This window comes from Cibotium barometz, chromosome 14 (genome assembly GCF_041138505.1).
Source record: "Cibotium barometz isolate CiBa-2024 chromosome 14, ASM4113850v1, whole genome shotgun sequence".
Taxonomy (NCBI): Eukaryota; Viridiplantae; Streptophyta; class Polypodiopsida; order Cyatheales; family Cibotiaceae; genus Cibotium; species Cibotium barometz.
The window spans coordinates 55,175,789-55,196,665 of NC_141059.1; the positions used below are offsets into that span (position 1 = coordinate 55,175,789).

At 44.8% G+C, this 20,877-nt stretch overlaps 2 protein-coding genes across 6 annotated transcripts in view; both read right to left on the minus strand.

Annotated features, from left to right (window-relative positions):
• LOC147632217 (uncharacterized) overlaps window positions 1-20,877 on the minus strand; it is a 56,905-nt gene that overhangs the window by 6,146 nt on the left and 29,882 nt on the right. For all 5 annotated transcript variants that reach the window (XM_086808880.1, XM_086808879.1, XM_086808878.1 and 2 more), the window contains exon 4: window positions 17,570-17,638. In XM_086808880.1, the coding sequence (XP_086665006.1) occupies window positions 17,570-17,638 (69 nt within the window). The remainder of the gene's footprint in view (window positions 1-17,569; window positions 17,639-20,877) is intronic.
• Window positions 663-1,378, minus strand: LOC147632218 (uncharacterized). The gene has a single exon (XM_086808938.1). It carries the CDS (start codon window positions 1,323-1,325, stop codon window positions 663-665), a length of 663 nt encoding a protein of 220 aa, XP_086665064.1. The 5' UTR covers window positions 1,326-1,378.

Consider the following 20,877-nt stretch of genomic DNA (forward strand, 5'->3'; position numbering starts at 1 on the left):
ATGTCCCTGGAAGCACCACGAACCGTGCATCCACGGCTTCCTACTTGCACTCCTCTGCCACTACCTCCACGCCCACGACGAGTGCGAGTAGGTCGTCGATCAAAGGACTCGAGCTCTCGATAGATCTTTGCATAGATCCTCTCCTCCTCCTCATCTTGCACTTTGTTTACACTCTCAAGAGTGCCCTTGTGAGCTTGAATGCATCCACATTCACCTACATTGTACAATGATCAAGTGACAAGCAATGTATTAGAATTTAGTTTCAAATTTCAATAAACATTGAAGTTTGAAATTTGAATGCTTATAACTTATAAGTTATAAGTTGTAACTTATACCTGTCTCACCGATTCCATATTTTGCATTGCGCGCACTATGCGCAAGTTAGCGCGGCAATACACTAGCCGCTCTAACTGTTGCGTGCTCAAGCGATTGTGTAACTTCGTGTGTACAAGTGAGTAGGAACTCCAGTTCCTCTCACATGCACCCGAAGAGCAATCCTGAGCTAGGATTCTCAAAGCCACCTTTTGGAGGCTTGAGAGCGCATACCCAAATGTCTCCCACCAAAAGAGGGGCTTCACAAGGGCTTCCCTCTTCCAACAGGTAGTAGATGCAAACGCGGCTCCTCCCCTTTGGTCATTGTAGCTTATGAGCTCCTCAAGGAACTACCCATGGCGATCCTCTGGCAATGCTTTGGGCAAGTAAGCATCTCGGGCTTCAAGTAGCTCCACGTTGGTGAAGAGGGCGGGTGATTTGTAAGCCGGATGCAATAAAGTAGCAAGACCATGGATAGGTCTTCGCATCCACTTCCATCTCTTCTCCACAATGGCCAACATACCATCACGCTTCTCGTCGATGGAAGGAGAAGCGCGCAACTCTGCTATGGCCTCTCTCATGAAGTGAACGAGAAGGCCCATGGTGGCTCCCTCCATGTCGGTCATTTGCAATACCCTATAGAAGGGCGTGACCACAATGACAATAGTGCGGACAGACTGCCAAAACTCCTCCTTTAGGCAAAGCCGTTGCATGGCTTTGGCCTCCGTCGATTCTCGTTCATCCCACTCATTCCACATTGCGGAGACCACTGTTTGGCGAAGGGAGGATTTCACATCGTGGAGGTGCTCCAAGAGGAGCCACATGTAGGCGAAGCGTGTAGATGAAGGCTTCTTCAATTCCAACTTGCTATGTTCGCGGAACATGGCTAGCACCTTCACCTTTGTGGTGAAGAAGGTGACAATAGAGATAGCTTCGATCATTACTTCCTTCATCCACACTAACTTGCCCATATCCTCCATGAGCAGGTCAATGCAATGGGAGGCACAAGGCATCTATACTATGGAGGGATAGTCCTCCTCGAGCAACTTCCCCATCCGACGGCAATTTGAAGCGTTGTCGGTGATGACTTGCACCACGTTCTCCGATCCGACCTACATGTCACAATGAGACTTGAGTCATGATATAGCCACATATGATTATATCACATATACTAAAGTCTAAACTTTAAAGACTTGAGTCAATTTGAAACTTACCTCCATGATGGCTTGCTTGATATGGTGATATATGAATGCACCCGATGTTTTCCTCCCCGCCTTTCCAGAATCCACGGCCCGCACAAAGTATGTGCCAAGAGGGCAAGAGACAAGTATGTTGATGATGCCTCTCTTCTTCCGGTCACTCCATCCGTCGGAGAGGATGCTACACCCATACTTGTATCATGCCGCCTGCACCGAATTGAGAGATCTATCGATTCTCTCCCTCTCATCCACAAGCCTCTTCATGCCCATGTCATGATAGGAGACGCCGGTCCATCCTTCACATGGGCCCACATTTGCAATGGCTTTCACCATTGACTTCCATTGATCTACCTTGAGCACATGGAATGAGAGATTGCACTCAATAATGGTGCGTGCAATCTCTATATCTGCTAGCCGTTGCCGTTCTCGGAGATGTGATAGAGAAGAAGAGAACCCCCCAGTGGCTTGGGCTAGAGTGGCTTGCCTCATGGGAGACTCAAGCCTTTGTCTCTTTGAGGAGGCGGAGGTGGCACCCATGGAGGCGGCGGGGGAGGATGTATCACAAGGCGGGGAAATGACCTCATCATCCGCCCTTGAGCTTCTACCACTATCACGGTGAGCACCCAATCCACCCTTGATCTTGTTGAAGATCACATCGGATATAGCAAGGGGGACTTCCTTGCATGGCGCAACTTGCCCCCCCACCTTTCCAAGATGTTGGAGAAGCCTAGTAACTCCACTTGTGTATTGTTTGCCACAATACTTACGAGTCCACCTATATGACTTGGACTTTCCATCGGCTTTCTCTACATGGATAGCATACACATTGAAGGCTTCATTCTTCTCCCTCGTCATTGTAATAGAGAGAGAGAGAGAGAAGTTAGAAAATTCAAGATATGGATAGGCTTGAGAGAGAGAGAGAGGCTTGAGAAAATGAGAGAGTGAGGCTTGAGTCTTGACTCTTGAGAGAGAGAGAGCCTAAAGGCTTGAGAGAGAGAGAGGCTTGAGAGATGGCCTATGGGGGAGAGAGTGGCTTGAAAGTTGAGAGTTGAGAGAGAGAGAGAGAGAGAGGGGGGCTTGATGGTCACTTCAACTTGAGCAAGAGAGGGGGGGGGCTTGATGGTCACTTGAGTCTTGACTCTTGGGTAATGAGAGCCTTAAGAGAAGCTTAGGGGATGGGCATTTTATAGGAATGTTCAATGGGCCATGGCCCATGGCCCATGGCAATGGGCCAAGCAAAGGCCTAAACACATGTGACATGTGACATGTCACATGGGCCACAAAGCAAGCCAAAAACGGCCCTTAAAACGGCTAAAAAACTGCGCAAGAAACGGGTAGCGCAACGGCTATAAATGGCTAATCATACCGTACGATACCGTACGACTCGTACAGTACGAACCAGTTCATACCGGTACGAGAAACAACTATGTGGCTTACAATGATCCAAATGGTCGTTGGCTTGTGGTGCAATGTATGATTGCAAGACAGCTGTATGAGTTTGCAAGTGTTTTATGCATCGCAAACTTTTGCACATAGAGTTGTGATATGGCGCTCCTTCTGAACATATCCATGGATTTCAATAATTCGCCTTACTTTCATGATAACACCTCTCACCACTCTCACATGATTCATTCTGAAAAGCAAGATAGGGCTCAGACAATGACTTCTTTAGAGATGCATGTGATTTGTGGAGACAGCTCATGCCATTGGTCCTCTGTGACCACCCTGGACATGTATGTGGTGCATGTGTGTGCACTTTGAACTCGTGTTTGTGTATGTTGTGGTTCTTTGTGACCACCTTGGTCATGGTCACGTATGTGGGCCAAGTGCATGCACTTTGACCTATGTGTTTTTGTTTGTGTGATGCACTCCCAAAATGCATGGAGGCCTAAATATACTCAATATTCACTACCATGTCATTGCAAGAAAGGCAACTCTGCTTCTTGAATTCCTTAACCAAAAGCAACCTTGGGAATTTGATGTTGGCACATTTGATTCGGACAATGAAAACAAAAGCTTTTGGAGATTGGATAGTTTCCCATCAAGAGGTCACATTTGGAAGATTTGAAGGCCGCCCTTATTCACCAAGCTTACACATGACTGGAAAATGCTTCTTTGTCATCTTTCTTGGTTGGGCAGACCTCCATATAGAGGCAACTCTTTGCGAAAAGAAAGTATTCATTGGGGTAGGTCTTTTCAGCATTCATTGGCTGCACTACAACCCCGAAAAGCACACTTCCTCTCTAAGTTTGGTGTACGCTTAGTTGATGATGATGTTGATAAGATCAAGGCAATGTATTTTCATTTCCACAATTGTCAGAAGATATAAACTGGGTATGCATCACAGGCATGTATGGCATGAAGTAATATCTATATTGCATGATTTTCAGCCGGTGCCTCCAATTGAGGACGAGGAAAGATTAAGAGACTGGAAATTTGATAGGAAACTTCTAGGTTACTCTTCTTTCTCTTTCCATCACCTCATGACAGCTAGAGCTTATAAAATTTTGCTCCCTCCACCTTGGATACAACACATGCAAATCACTTGTGGCATGTAAACAAACCTCTTTGCTGGTGGAAGGCTTCTTTGACTACAATTTGGAAGAGCAAATTGCCTCTCAAACAATGACTTTTCTTGTGGAAAAGCATTGTGGGTGCATTCCTGGTTGGCACCTTTTTAGCTAAGAGAAAAATTGCACTTGCCTCTTGCAAGAGGGGTTCTCATCGCCAAGCCAAGAGACAGATTACACGGTTTTCCTTTCCTGGACTAGATATTGGCCTTTGTGGACGATCAACCATGCACGAAATCAACTGATTTTCTGCCATGATGAGATCATATGCTTTTCTTTTTTTAGGAGGTCTCTTTACCTTTCACTCCGAGATTCTTTTGACCTCAAAGATCTTTCCTCTCAACAGCTGGAAGTGTTTTCCACTGTTTTTGATATCTAAGTAGTAGTTTTCCCACCTTGGGACACCTTAATGAAGTAGTGGTTTCACAAAAAAAAATTGTCACCACTTGGACATTTCCCTGTATGAAAGGGGTCTGGTGGACTCCAGGATGCCTAAATACTTGGAATGTACAAGCTTTGGGAATGAGGAATTATCCAATACAAAGAGCCAAGCGCCCAAGGTTTGGTCTAGGCGCTTGGAGTTTGGTCTAGATGTAGAGAGAGCCACTTGGGCCCGTGTGTCACCTGGGAAGCATGCTTGGTTTAATTTCGGAAAGGATTTAGCATGGAAACAGGCTCTTATTTGGCTGTCCACATTCACTTATTAATGTGTGGAGAAGTTATTAAATGGGCACCTTGATTTTTAAAGGCTTTCACATTCATTTTAATAGAGTGGGCATTTAATAAGTTGGACACCTTGTGAGTAATAGGATTCACACTGTTTATACAAGTGGTTAGAGCAAGTGAAGACACATCTATGGACACGTGGCATCATGATGTGTAGACACACATTTGGGGCAAGTGTGTGCATTAGCCTGACAAGTGGCATTATGAGGTGTAGACACATTTGGGGCAAGTTTGGCAGTCACTCTTTATTTATTTCGCAAGCCCTCTCTCTTGTTCAAACAAATGGATGGGCTCTCTGTACACACTCATGCTGGGAACCAGAAATCAGCCCTCTCCATCCCTTCTCTTGCACTTCACTTGTGCTCCTGGCTGCCTACAGGCTGTGCTGCAGCAATTCTATTGTGGAGAAATGTTGGATCAAGCTCCCTATTGTTGTACTGGCCTATGTAACTGTTGCACCAACCTCTGTACTAGTTGTACCAATCTCTGTACCGACTGCACCAATATCTGTAGTACCGGCTGTACCAACCTTAGTACCTCCATCTATACCTGTTGTACCAACCTCTGTACTTGTTGTACTAGGTGTACCGGATGCCTTAAATAATGAACTAGCCTGCTGTATTTGTTGTGTTGGCTCTGCACTCAATGAACTAAATGCTGTACCAGCCTGTTGTTTGAGCTCCTATCGGATGCCCTATCGATTGTACCACCATATCTACAGTTGAGATTATGTGGCATTTTCCTTACGGTTATTATTTGGCAATCTCACAGCTGAATATTTCTATATGTTGGCCTATTGTACATGAGGGCAAGAATCAGTACCCGCACAAGATGTTGACCAGGTTTCAGGGAACCTTGTGTATGGTTATGATGAAAGCATCATTGTATATCGTTATCATGTATACGGTATTGTATATGGATAATCTGGCTTGCCCAAATCTGGGAAGCCTCCAAACCTTGTACAATTGAAGTACTCCTTGTACAATTGAAGCCTCCAAACCTCCAAATCTGGGAAGCCTCCAAACCTTGTACAATTGAAGTACTCCTTGGTAATAAAGATATCAAGAGGGGGGGGGGGGGGGGTGGTGTGTGTTGGCCTGAGTGTGCTGTCGCTATGCATATGTTTCATTTTCAGCAATGTGGATACATGATATCTATGCCTGTGAATGAATGTTACAGACTTGAGGCCCACCTCTCCTCCAAGGTGTGGTCACAGTACCAACACAGATTGCAATTGGTAGAGTGGACTTGAGCCCACCTCTCCTAAATGGTGTCTGGTTAGAGTACCCACATAGAGTGCAAGTGATGTGATGTGATGCCTAGTTGGCAGAGGACTTATGTGTCGGCCAAGGGTCATGTGGACTGCCACATTACTGGCAAGAGAACTTATGTGTACACCAAGTGTTAGTAGATTGTAGATTGGAATCTAATATGATGGGGAATTGATCTATACACTAAGATCTAGTGGACATTCTACATTCGTGTGCATGGTCAATTGGTCTTCTATTTCTCGGCCTGGTGTTTGCGGTTGTAAGCATGAAAACCAATGGAGAGTAGCATGCATTTGATGTGACACTGGGGATTAGGGAATGAGGGGCTACTCCTTGGAGTTGCTAGATTCAACAACAACACTTATTTGTTTGGATATACTCTTGGAGTACGGATAGAGAGATATGATTTGGATATTTGTATTGTGGAGACTTTTTTAGTCTCGCCCGTTTATTTGGGACATAGTTATGATACCTGCACTTATGGGACTGATTTGTCTTGCCCATTTATTTAGGACATGGATCCTTTTAGTTATACTAGATATATAAGACTGGCTCATCTCGCCCGCTTGATGGGACATGATTATATCTTGGATATATGGCTTCAAGCTTAAAGTTGCGGACAACTTTTAAGAAGCTTTTTTTTCGTCGGGGGAGGGGGGGGTGGTCACACACTGGGACATTTCCCATTGTGAAAGGGGTTTGGTGACTCTAGGACACCCAAATATTTGGAAAGTACAAGTTGTGGGAATGGGGGATTATCCAATACAAAGAGCCAAGCACATGAGTTTGGTCTAGGCACCCAAGAGACATTTCCCTAGACGCAGATATAGTCACTTGAGCCTAGGTGTCACGTGCGAAGCACACCTGGCAGGCACCCGAGAATTTGGGGAGGGATTTAATGTGGAAACAAGTTCCCACAAGAAAAGATCCTTCCATTAGTTACCAAAATGCAATACATGACCCAATCTCAATCAAGGGAGACAAGAAAAACAGTTAGGGACATAGAGGGGCTCTTCCTCATTGGCTGGCCGCTCTCGAGGAAGGCTATCTCATACAATCGGAGGGGCGCGGGGGGGGGGGGGGGTGGGGGTGCGGGGGGGGGAGAGAACCAAACAGGTAAGCCGCTTGTAATGCCAAGTAACCTCGCTGTCTCTGACCCTGAGGAAAGGACTATTGCTCTAGATCCACACAAAAGCCTCTCGGTGCTTCTGCATACGCTCAGAGCTGCCTCGCAACTTCTCCCACGGAAGGTGTGTATGATGTCCCTCCATATGCTCTAGATGGACTCAGCAGGTGACGTGGTCGTGCCCTCTATGGCCTCACTGCAGCAAGCACGCCATTTGTGCAATGTTGCTATATTGCTAATGATCTCCCACCCTTTGATAGGTGCTTGTGGTACTCCCCCTTTCTAGGGCTGCTGAAAACGGGCTTGTCATGATAGTGTGGTGAGAGAGGAGAAGGGCAAGGCACTGTCCTGTCTCCTCATATGCTAGGGTTGGTGCTGACTTGGAGGCCCAGGCTATTGCTCCCTAGGTAATGGTGCATGCAGACAAAGGATCTGCCAGCAGACACGCTACGCCTTTGGGACAATCCCAAAGGTAACGACGCTGTGACTCCTGTAGGTGTTTGTTAGCCATTTCTCCTCATAGGAGTTCAGGTGTGAACTAGTCTACTAATGGCACTTTTTACCATGGCTGGACATGGGTTTTTTTCTCGTGTGAACACACTTATTGTGTGTTGGTCTTTTAGACCTAGAATTTATAGTACTTTGTATTTTCACATTTTATTATTATCAAAGTACATTTCCAGCACACTCTCTCTCACTCACATTTTCTCTGTTCAAGCTGTGTGTGTGTTTTTGCAGAGCTTCCGCCATCCAACATTGGTAACAGAGCCAGCGTGCTCCTCACCAATGCCCTACAGCCGTTGTCCTTTCAGATCTGCACAGATTATTATATATCATAGTTGCAGAGTCCATGAACATCTTTCTCCGCTCCACTGCTGGTATTTCTGGATTGAGGTTGTCTATTCGTAGTCAAGAGGAATTGGTTGACTCTGAGTTAGCTGATGACACAGCCATGTTCTTGGAGGTTTCATATATATGCTTATGTTCCTTCCGGGTAGCACTAGAGGAGTTTTGTTTGGCAACAGGGGCACTCATTAATTGGCACAAATCTGTTGGTTTTTGGGTTAGTGATTCACCGAGAGTTGCTTGGGGGGCAGAGCTTGGTTTTACTTGGATCAGTAGAGAATGCACTACTAGATATTTGGGATGCCAGGTTGGGATTGATATTTCTCCTACACAGCAATTTGCTCTGGTACTTATGAGTATCTGAAAGAAGCTCCTTCATTGGAGCTCCAGGAGATTAGATTTAGCTTCCAGAGCTTTGGTGGCTAATCAGGTATTGCTTGCCTCGGCTTGGTTTATTGTCTCTTGTTGGTGCTTCTCTCGTGTGTGCATTGGTCAATTGCGGAGATTGATCCGCAATTTTCTTTGGTCAGGTTTGGATGGCACCTCAGACACTCGTGCTAGGGTAGCTTGACTCACAGTGGTCAGAGGTTTCCTACCAGGCACTGAGCCTTGGAAGGATTTTTTCTTATCTCAGATTTCCGGATGTACACCTCGGGTCAAGAGAGATTACATGCTCATCACACGGTTTTTGTTCACAGAGGCTGATATCATGGCACCATCTTCCCCTCTCATTGCAACCATTGTTAGAGCATGGAGAAGCATGAGACCTTTTTTGTGACAAAGGCTTTCTAGGTCTTTGGATGAGGTTGACCGACAACCTATTATGTGGAAAGAGCTCGTTAGGGATGAGGCCGGTCAGCCACTCGGTGCATCTCGTTATATGCAGTGGTCAAGATGGGAGAGATATGCATACACAGTTCTTGCTTGGAAGACCTTTAAGAGTCTTCCGGAGGATCGGAGAGCTGCATCAATTTAGCATCTTAGGGGCTCTCGCATTCGTATTGATTGGATTGATGCAGCTATTCCGCATGAGTGGCTCTCTAGGACCTTTCATGGAGACTATCATCCAAGTTGGCTGGGAGTCTTTTCGAGGATAGGCATACCTCTGCAGGTCATTGCTCTCCCGGACCAGGAGGCTACAGATTGCATCATTTACTCTATCATGCCTGGAGGGAGATTGAGGAGATGTAGCATGGAGGAGATCATTCCAGATACTAGGCTTAGTCTAGTGAGGATTGTTGGTCGTTCGGGGAAGCATTGGTTCATTGATCCTTCTACTCAGATAGTGACTCATGGCTCTTGGTGTTTGTGGTTATATGGTGGCAGTCCTATCAGATATCTTCAGTGGGATCTAGGAGAGTGGGAGTGGATTGATGCCTTCGATCCTTTGAAAAGCCTTCATTTTTTCAGTTTCACCGTTCGGAATGCTAGGCTTCTCCTCACTCGATAGATGCATAGGATCCCTACTCTCAGGCCTCATTGGGAGAGCTATGATATTTCTCCAGTGATACAACATAGATATTAGCATAGACTTTGGCATGTTACCATATTATAGTAGTGATGTGTGTGAACACACTTAGGACCGCCGGGGCACTTTTTCCCTCACTAGGAGGTTTTTTCCCCCGTGCATTGTATATACGCCCATTATCTTCTAGGGCTTGTTATCTTTCATTTTTGGCACTCATAATACACTACTGTGTTGTGCTCAAGCTTCCTCATCTTCTTGAAGTTGTGTGTGCATTCCTGCAACCCTAATTCCAACAATTGGTATCAGAGCAGGCTTCCTTCTCCCGGGCAGCATCACCGGCACCTGCCGCTTCATCTCCTCCGATTGCAACGAGGTTTCACGAGCGTCTGCAGGTTAGTATATGCCGTGGGAGAGCCCAAAGGGCTGGGTCGATTCAGAATTTTGATCTGAAGTCATTTCGCCCTCCGTTTTTGCATTCCAAGTACTGCGCAGGCAAAATCGTCCTACTGTGCAGATTTTCTGTCAAGATTAAAATCTGCAGGACAGGTGCCCATTCGTCTGTTTTGGGCTGTGCTGCATAGCACAGGTCGATTTTATACAGGTTTACCTCTTACAGACAGCATTTACATCTAGTAGTACAGTCATTGGCCATGGCTGACAACAATGATGTATTCCGCATGTTGGCTGCTGAGGATAAGTTGGATGGCACCAACTATCCATTGTGGGCATATATGATGCGACATGTATTGGTAGCAAAGGGGTTATGGAACATTGTGCAGGGTATTGATGCACGTCCTATTGTGGCTGGGAATGCTGCAAACACATCAGAAACAGGTACTGTAGATGATGGTGCAGGCACAAGTGCTGTAGCAGCTGTTCGAGAACCACCACTTTCAGCAGAGCAGATTCGTTGGGATGGTAGAGATGCGCAGGCTCATGCCTTGATTGCGCTGTCTGTCAAACGTACCATTATCCCACATATTCGCTCCTGCAGGACTTCTAAGGATGCTTGGGATGTACTTGCCACATTGTATCAGGCAAGAAATGAGGCTCGTGTTGCTTACCTCCGAAAACAGTTGGAGAATGAGCATATGAACGAAGGTGATTCTATGGATAGCTTTTTGACAAAGATCAAGGATTTCAAAGAGCAGCTCATTTCTGCAGATGAAATCCTGTCAGACAGTTCACTTGTGCAGACTGTTTTGAATGGTCTACCAGATTCTTATCAGGGTTTTGCTTCCACTCTTCGTTTGATGATGAAAGGCAATCCCAATGCCTTATCATTTGAGGAGTTAGTTTCTGTTTTGCTGCAAGAAGACCAGTCAAGGCAAAACAGGAATAATATGCGTGTCGCAGATCAAGCTTTCGTTGCTAGTCAGAGAAGCGGGAAAGGTAAAGCTGGCTTTTCTTCTAGTAAGCAGAAATCTGCAAATGCTGCGCAACCAAAGAAGGAAGACAAAGATGAGAAGAAGGGTGACAAACAGAAGACATTTTGCAAGTACTGTAAAGGAAATGATCATGTCATCAAAGCGTGTCCTAAGCTGGCTGCGAAAGAGGCTAAGAAGAAAGAGGCTGGTATGGCTGTTGCAGATGCCTCTCCTTCTAACAATGAATCTGCAAATGTTGTGCTAGATACAGAATGGGCATTCAATGCGCAGTGCAGTTATGACCCATCTTTGCATGACACATGTATGTCTGCAGTAGATTCAGATGTATGGTACTTTGACAGTGGTGCCACTAAGCATATCACCTCGCAGCGCAGTTTATTCACTTTCCTTGAGTCTGCTCCCACAGGGAATACTGTCACTTGTGCCAATAACTCCTCTTATCCCGTTGAAGGAGTTGGACAGATTGTGCTGAATGTTGCAAATGGCAACACCTTTACACTTTTTGATGCATTGTATGTGCCAGGGATCAAAAAGAATCTGCTGTCAGTCTCCGCATTTGCCAAAACAGGTTTGGTTGTAAAATTTGTGGATGACAGATGTACTGTTCATGATCTCTCTTGTGGTGACATCATTGTAGCATCTGGTTCACTATGTCGAGGGCTGTATAAGCTCAATATGGGTGGCAAATGTGTAGAGGATTCAGCATGTGCTATTATGGATACGCAGGCTATTTCAAATGCAAAACTATGGCATGCACGTTTTGGTCATCTGAATTTTGCAAGTTTGCTGCGCCTGCAGAAATCTGAAATGGTGTCTTCTTTGCCTAAGCTTGAGGCACCTGTCAAGCATGTTTGTGAGGGCTGCATATTGGGTAAAATGCAGCGTGCTTCCTTTCCCAAAGATGGATCAGTGAGAGCTGAACGCAGATTGCAGCTTGTTCACAGTGATGTTTGTGGACCCATGCAAACTCCATCATTTGGAAACTACCTTTACTTCGTGACTTTCATTGATGATTTTACCAGGCATGCATGGGTATATCCTTTGAAGGCAAAGTCCGAAGTGTTTTTGTGCTTCAAACAGTTTTTGGTTATGGCTGAAAATGTGTCAGAAAGTAAGATGGGCACCCTCCGTTCAGATCGAGGGGGGGAGTATATGTCTTCAGAATTTAATGCATTTCTGGCTGAGCGTGGGATAAAACACCAATGTACAGTGCCGTATACACCACAGCAAAATGGTGTGGCTGAGAGAAAAAACAGGTCTCTCATGGAAATGGCAAGATGTATGGTTAAGAGTCAAAGTCTACCACATGGTTTTTGGCTTGAGGCTGTCATGTGTGCCACTTATGTACTAAACAGGTGTCCCACCAAAGCATTACAGGTTGTCACTCCATATGAGGCTTGGCATGGCCGCAAGCCATCTGTTGGCCATTTACGTGTTTTTGGTTGCCTGGCATATGCATTAGTGCCTGTGCAACATCGCAGAAAATTGGATGACAAAGCTGTCAAATGTATTTTTGTTGGATATAGTGCTGAGAGCAAAGGCTATCGTTTGTATCATCCACAGACAAAGCGCATTTTGGTTAGCCGTGATGTTGTATTTGTGGAAGATGCAGTTCAGCCCTTGGTTTCATGTACTAAGGAGACAGATATCAGCTCACGTGATGTCTATGATACATTGTTGCCTCTTTTCAGTGGTGCACAGTCAAGTGCAATACCTCATGAGGCAGTTTTTCAGCCTATGCAGGTTTTAAATGATGGCACAGATCAGCCTATATCTGATGCAGATGTGCATGATGCACTTGAGGATGAGAGACAAGAGATTGAGGGCTCTAGGAATATGCCTAGATGGCTGGTGCAGACTTTGCGTGACAGCAAGTTGGATGCCCCTTTGTCTAGTCGCACTCGTTCTGGCTCTCATGGTGCCTCTTATGCGTCAGATTGTTATGCATTGGCTGTTTCTAGTATGTGCGATGAAAGTGAGCCTGTTTCATTTGATGAGGCACAAAGTTCAGAAAATTGGATGGCTGCTATGCAAGCAGAATACGATGCTATTATGAAGAATAGTACATGGTCTTTATGTGACTTGCCCCCTGGCAAGAAGGCCATTGGCACTAAGTGGGTATACAAATTGAAGCGTAAGCCTGATGGCACAGTGGATCGCCATAAGGCTAGGCTTGTTGCAAAAGGTTATGCTCAAGAGAAGGGCATTGATTTTGATGAGACTTTTGCTCCCACATGTCGTATGACCACTGTTCGTAGAATCTGTGCATTAGCAGCTCATAATGGTTGGAATGTACATCAGCTGGACATAAAGACTGCGTTCTTAAATGGAGATTTGCATGAGGAGGTGTATGTATCGCAGCCTCGTGGTTTTGTTCAAAGAGGGCAGGAAAACAAAGTGTGCAGGTTAAAAAAGGCTTTATATGGTTTAAAGCAAGCTCCACGAGCTTGGTATGAAAAAATACATGCATATTTGACTGCACATGGGTTTCAGAATAGTCCAACAGAAAGCACTTTGTATGTTAAACGTGTGGATGGTGTACATCTAATCATTGCTCTCTATGTCGATGACATGCTGCTCACAGGACCAAATGAGAGTCATATTGCTGATTTTAAGGCTGATTTGAATGCCTCTTTTGAGATGTCAGATTTGGGGCATTTGCATCATTATTTGGGGATACAATTTAAGCAGTGTGATGGAGGTATTGCTTTGTGTCAGACAAAGTATATTGAAACATTGTTGCGGAGATTTGGCCTTGAAGACTGCAAGCCTATTGCTACTCCAATGGAGACAGGTTTGAAGTTGAGTCTTCATGATGCTGGAGATCACTTTGATGTCACACTCTATCAGACAGCTGTTGGTTGCCTCATTTATGTATGCATTACGAGGCCAGACATTCAGTTTGCAGTCTCACAGGTGAGCAGATTTATGCATAGCCCAGGCATTAAGCATTGGCAGGCAGTGAAGCGTATCTTTCGCTATTTGAGTGGTACTCGGCATCTTGGGTTGTTTTATCCCAAGGGGGGATCATTGCCGCCAGATTTACATGTTTTTTCAGATTCTGACTGGGCTGGTTGTTATGACACACGCGTGTCCACGAGTGGTTTTTGCTTCATGCTTGGAAGCTCATGCATATCATGGTTGAGCAAGAAGCAGCCTACTGTGGCCACTTCTAGTTGTGAAGCTGAGTACAGGGCAGCTTTCACAGCTACGGTTGAGTGTGTGTGGCTCAGACGCCTTATGGCTGATTTGGGTGTTGGGCAGCCATCTGCCACCACCATCTTCACTGACAGTCAGAGCGCATTGGCAGTTGCGCGGAACCCAGTGTTCCATGCTCGTACGAAGCACATTGAGGTGCACTACCATTATGTCAGGGAGAGACTCTCTGCAGGAGAGATCAGTTTGGCTTATGTGCCAACACAGGATAACCTTGCAGACCTTTTCACAAAGGCTCTGCCTCGTGAGAAGTTCGAAGCTTTTCGCAAAGCTTTGGGCTTACTCCCTTTTGTGGATTCGTCCACATAGCTAGACACTTCCCTATACATGAGTGCTAGCTCTTGTTCACCGCATCACTCCAGGGGGGATTTGTTACCATATTATAGTAGTGATGTGTGTGAACACACTTAGGACCGCCGGGGCACTTTTTCCCTCACTAGGAGGTTTTTTCCCCCGTGCATTGTATATACGCCCATTATCTTCTAGGGCTTGTTATCTTTCATTTTTGGCACTCATAATACACTACTGTGTTGTGCTCAAGCTTCCTCATCTTCTTGAAGTTGTGTGTGCATTCCTGCAACCCTAATTCCAACATGGCACTCTTACAAAAGGAGCTAGATCTCTCATTTCTTTTGGTTATTCTTATATGGTGGTCTCCCCACCAATCAATGGAGATTGGTTTTCGGTGTAGCACCTTCCTGCCCTAGGTGTGCGGCAGATTTTGAGACTGTACAACATTGTTTATGGGGATGCAGCACTGCACAACAGATTTGGGGTTCTGTAGCCCAACTTATGGACAAATTGAGTGGTGGAGCCATGCATGTGACTTGGGGGGCAGTTATATGAGGCCTCGCGCACCCGTGAGCTTAGGAGCGAGCGTATGCAAGTAGAGGAGGACATACAACCACTTAGAGCTACATGGGAGAAATATGGGTGCACACTTCTATGTGATGGATGGCTGGATGTACGTAAAAGAAGTGTGTAACATTTTGGTGTCCTCCTGCAAGGGCACTATGTTCTTAAAGGTTATCGATGCCTCTTTGCCAGGTACAGTGGTGACCGGGGAGTTCATTTGGAGACGCTTGCACGAGGCTGTGATGGAGATAGGCCCAGAGAACATAGTGCAGGTATTACAGATAATGGCTCTAATTGTGTCAGTATGGGCTGTATGTTGCATGAGGAGTTTCCAAAAATTGTTTGGACTTCTTGTGCATCACATAGCTTGGATTTGTTGATGGAGGATGTGGGGAAGATGCCGTGGGTTGCCGAAGTGTTGGCCATTTCAAAGTTTATTGTCAAATTTGTGACAAAGAGGCCAAAGGTGTTGAACATCTTTAGAGTAGAGAGCGAGCTGCAGCTCCAAAAACCCTCTTCCACTAGATTTGCCTATATGTTTATTCTAGTTAACAGGGTACTACAAGTTCGGGCCGGACTATGTGCACAATTGTTTCACACGCATGGTTTGAGATGAACGAGGTGAAAGAAAGAAGGCCCAAATATGTGAAATTTGAAACCACTATAATGGGAGAGGAAGCCTTTTGGAAGAAGGCTAACGTGTTGGTGAGGATTCTACAACCATTCTACAGTGTCTTACGCATCACCGATATGGAGGGCAGCACACTTGGCTTATTGTATGAGTATATGGACAAGATCAGTGAATGCATTAACAAGGCACAAGGCTTGAAAAAAGAGGAGTAAGTACATTACTGCATTGAACATTCACCCTTATAAGTTATCTTTGTAATTTTGACTTGTAAGTTGTATCATTTATGCATAACTTGGGTATTGAATTTCAATGTTTTATGTATAATCATCAATTAGGGAGATGGGTCTTCGCAATGCGTGGCTCACTCGATAGGATTGGTTTCATAGACCAATTCATGTTATTGCACACATCCTCCATCCTTTATGGAAAAATGATAAGCAATTCTTATGTGCGGAGTTGAAGGATGGCTGAAAGGAGTACATTGAAGATTTGACTAGTGGAGATGTGCAACAGTTGAGGATATTAGAGTAGGAGCGCCCACACTTTTGGAATGGCATAGGAAAACACTTTGGGTCCCCCACTGCTCACCTACGAGAGTGCTAGCTTGAGCCTGTGTTATGGTGGCAGAAATATGGCATTGGTGCTCCCCATTTGGTAGGAACTTTTTTGCTTGTGGTCCTAAATGATGGAGTGTTAGTAAATTTTCCTCAACTTCTTGAATCTTTATTTATTATAGCAACTTCTAAGTTCTTCTAATCTTTGAACGGTAGAGAAGCATTGCCATGTGAGTTCTCTCACAGGACTGCACCTCGGGTCCTCGTGAGAGAAATTGGAGTACTTGGGCCCTTTTTCACACAAAGAAGAGGAACAGATTATCTACCGCTTAGCTTGAGCGTTTGGTATATTTCCACTGCAACCTTTGTCTTCTTGAGGAGAAAGACAATCCCATTGAGCCTCGCCAGGTGAATGTCGACTTCGTCGACATCGAGAAGGTGAAGGAAATTCCAGAGATTCCACCAGATGAGCGAGACATTTATGAAGAGGAGGCCATGCAGCCGATTCACACCACACGGAGCCATTCGAGAGTCGGAGTTTGAGTTCAGGCCACATCCAGTTCATCAACGACGAGATCTAGTGCTCGACTTGGCACGAGTCGGAGTGTTGCAGCACAAATAGAGGAGCAGATTCGGATGATTCATCTACTTACACTACAGATTCGGAGACTGAGACATTTGATCATGATACTAAGATGGATGTGTAGACTCTAGAGTTTCAGTCTTGAGTCTTGACATTATTTTTATTTCGTTTGTACTAGGCCAATGGCAATCGTGATTGGCATTTGATTCGACTTTGATCATGGATGGTGAATTATGTTACTTGTTGTCTCTTAGCTCTAGCCACTGAGTTCTTCAATTATCATTCTTTCGGTTTTTAAAGTTTATAATGTACATGAATGGTTAATGTTGAATGGTCATTGGTAAATCAATATTAAAGTCAATGCATTGCTGCCACCAGACCCATGGAGGCCTGGCCCCCTAGGGCCATGTGCATGTATTACCATTATGATTTAATGAATTATGATAGCCATAGGCTTCAAATTGCTCACTCTTGAGTTTTTATGCACAAGTTTTAACTTTTATACATAAAATCTATGGTTTCTAGGCTTAAAAACTATAGATACAGGCCATAATTATAGCTAAAAAAATTTAATGAATAAAAAACTTATTTTAAAAACTTCTCTAAAAATAAAAAAACGTTTTTAAAAGTATAAAACTTACATAATACTTCCCATTTTAAAAACGTCTGGCAACTATGCATGCCGAATACATACAATCTTCAGTATAGGACATCACAAGCTCAAAATTGGCACATACAGTGCTTACTCATGCTAAGCCACAATGATGTACTATCAAATTTTTATAGCTTGTCAAACATCATCTGTCATTGCTTCTTGAGCTTACCTATGAGCATGTAGAGTATTGGGCCACCACTTCCAATCTTTAAATTGAAGCCCATCCTTGGCTGAAGACCTACCAAATTTCAAAAATATATAGTCAAACAAGCAAGTAATAACACCACCCATTCAGTATTGAAATAAAGTTGCTTCTAAACATGATAAATCTCATGAAAAAATCACAAATTGAAATCCCTACCTTGCTGAGAAAATTACCATATAAATCAAATAATACACACACACACACACACACACACACACACACACACACACACACAGAAATATATTTGATAGCACAATTTGTAGAAAGAAAGAAAGAGATATTAAACATCTACTAAAGACCCTATGAGACCAAAGTGATACAATAATGTCCATGGCATATCTCATTATCTAACGGAAAATAAAATAGACAAAAAACAAAACTATCTCACTGGAGTGATACAAAACTGTCCATGGAAATCTCATCATGTAATACCAGGATCATGAAACATGAGAGGAGCATCAGCCCCCAATAGATGGTATACCACTCTCCAAAATATCAAGCATGGGGCTAACGAGTATGGCCAAGAGGTCTCCCTCAGCTACCTCACGTGGAAAGGTAGCTCAATGGAGATGGAGCATGTCTTGGATCTGGAGAGAGAAAGAGAGAGAGAGAGAGAGAGAGAGAGAGAGGAGGAGGAGGAAGAGGAGGAGATATATTAACGTCTTGCAAAAGACCCAATGGGTCTATGAGACAAAAGGTGTACAATGTGTCCATGGAATCTCATCAGGAAGAAGAAGACATAACCATCCTCATAATTGGGGATACAAAGTGGGTGTAGAGGATACGGGGCTGTGAATGTGGATAGGGAGCTATCCATTGATGTGTGCTAGGGGGGAGAAAGAAAGCTTTATTAATGTCTACTAGAGGCCGAAGTTGGCCTATGAGACAAACAATATACAACTGTCAATGTCCTTTGGGTATCCAGATAATAGAAAAAGGTACAAGGTACAAAGCTGAAAAGCTAAAAACTGAAAAGCTAAGGATCGATGGGAGAGTGGACCATCAAAACTAACAAGGGATGGATGGAGCTCTATCACTAGGGGCTCAATGTGCAGTATTGTATGCATCGGGTATACAATTATGCTATGCAAATCTAGCTCGCTCCACCCAGTACCATACTCGGGATGTAGGATGGTGTACATCAGTGGGGGAGGGGCAAAGACCTCCTGTAGGATCCTCCCTAGATCTGATCGAAAATGTGTGAGGCTCTCCTGGACATAAAGTTGGTGGCGAGACCGGATCTGAGTGATCTCTCTCTCATGAAGTCTGGGAGTCTAGTAGCCTAGTGCTCTCTGTCTCCGTAGAGCATGAGAATCTGAGGCCTCTCTATCTGAGACCATGTGGAGGTGGCGAGCCCAGGTGCCCATACTGCAGCAGCATACATCAAAGCAGGGGTGACTAGTGTGTCAAACAACCACCCCTTCGTGCGGGGCTCCTGGAAGTGTGCTTGTGACACTGTCTCTCTAGCATGGCCAAAGCTGCATACCCTCGTGTGAGTCTATCCCTGGCTGCCTGTGCCATAGTAAATCTTCCTGGAGAGAGAGAGAGAGAGAGAGAGAGAGAGAGAAAGAGAGTTATATTAACGTCTGCGCGAAAGACCCTAAGGATCTATGTGACCAAAAGGTAGTACAATGTATCCATGAAAAACACTGGGCCATAGAAAAAAAAAACTGAAAAAGAAATAGATTGTATTGAACGTCTATGAAAAACACAAAAAGTCTATGAGACTAGAACGAGTACATATGATCCATGAATAACTAGATGTCGCACGAAAAAAGAAATATCTACCAAAGAAAAACAGAGTGGACCCATGTATACAATGAAGAGAGTCGAAGCTCATTAGAGGTCATCCTTGTACAGTGCAGAAATGTCCACATCTTATGGCGGTACATCTCTATATTACCCGTGAGAGGGGGCCAAAACCATTTTGGAAGAGGCAATGAAATCTCCCCTCTATATCTCATAGTGGACTAGGCATCTCCATACATAATGCTCCACCGTCTCAATCTCTTCAATCCTCTATAGCCTCCATACCAGTGCCTCCCATGGAATGCCCTTCAATACGGAGGCGGTGGGAAGATACTCTGGACTGGCCGATGGAAATCCTCATCGCATGTGACATGATACTTGTGCCTCAATGAAGCCATCCTCTCAGACCCTCATGCAGTGCCCGACTCGTGTAAAGCCAGTTAAGTCCCAAAGAATGAAGAGAATGATGCGGTTGATCTCTTGCCAGGAGACATCCAAGAATGGGGAGTACATACTGTACTCGAAAGGAGGGGAGGGGAGGGGGTGGTTGGGGGCCGTCCATCTGGAAATTTTTTAATTTTATTTTTTAAACCCTCTGGAAGCTTAGGAACGGTCGTTCGCTCTCACAGAGGAACAGACGTGGAGTCAGACAAGCATCTTTCAGCAGGTTCCTGGAAGCATTGTCTCTCCTAGGAGTACCAAGACTTGTTATGTCTCTCCTGTGCAAGATGTCTTGAGGACTGAAATGCCAATCTCAGAAGGCAGGCTCTGTCCAATGTATATAGATGAGAGCTGTGAGTGATCATCTGGAAATGGGCATCAAGGACCAAGGATACTACTCCAAACCCGGCTAGAATGATCTCATGGAGCACTGAAGGTTTACACTGAAGGTTTACTCCTAATCATGCAAAAGAACATAATCACATGTATCCTCTCTATCCTCCTCAAGTCCTCCTCTCCTAAATCCCGCCACCAGAAGGAAGCGCCATACATCTCAGTTGGTCTAACCAATGTGTCAAAGAGCCAGCTCTTAGCGCTCTGTTCCTGAAAGTGAGCCTAAAAGCATTGTTTCTTTAGTTGGACTAAAGCAGCATACCCTCTCGCCAGGGTGCGTGGGCAGCGGGCCGAATATGCGACAAATAAAGGTAGGCCCCATAAGATGTGACTATCACAACTACCTTGCCTCTGTATGAGAAGGCATGTCCAGATGCAGCCTGATATGAAGTATTGAAAATCATACTCTTAGTATAGCCAAGATTCAATGTGAGGTCCCTCTCATTGCAAAAGGTTTGAAGTGCATCCAGACGTCTCAGTAAACCCTCAGTTGAATCTCATATGAGAACTATGTCATCTGCATACAATCGGATGGGTACCACTGTCTGAGCCAGCCGTGATCCTGTGTGCCCCCAAGTCTGTCAATGAGACCTGAAATCTCATCAGTGTATAAACCAAAAAGAGTGGAAGAAAATGGGCAGCCTTGTTTGACCCCAATAGAGCTGCAAATCTCAGTAGATATGCCCCCA

Excerpts from the sequence above, each read along its gene's own strand:
- LOC147632218 (XM_086808938.1), bottom strand. The coding sequence starts at position 1,325 with ATGCCTTGTGCCTCCCATTGCATTGACCTGCTCATGGAGGATATGGGC.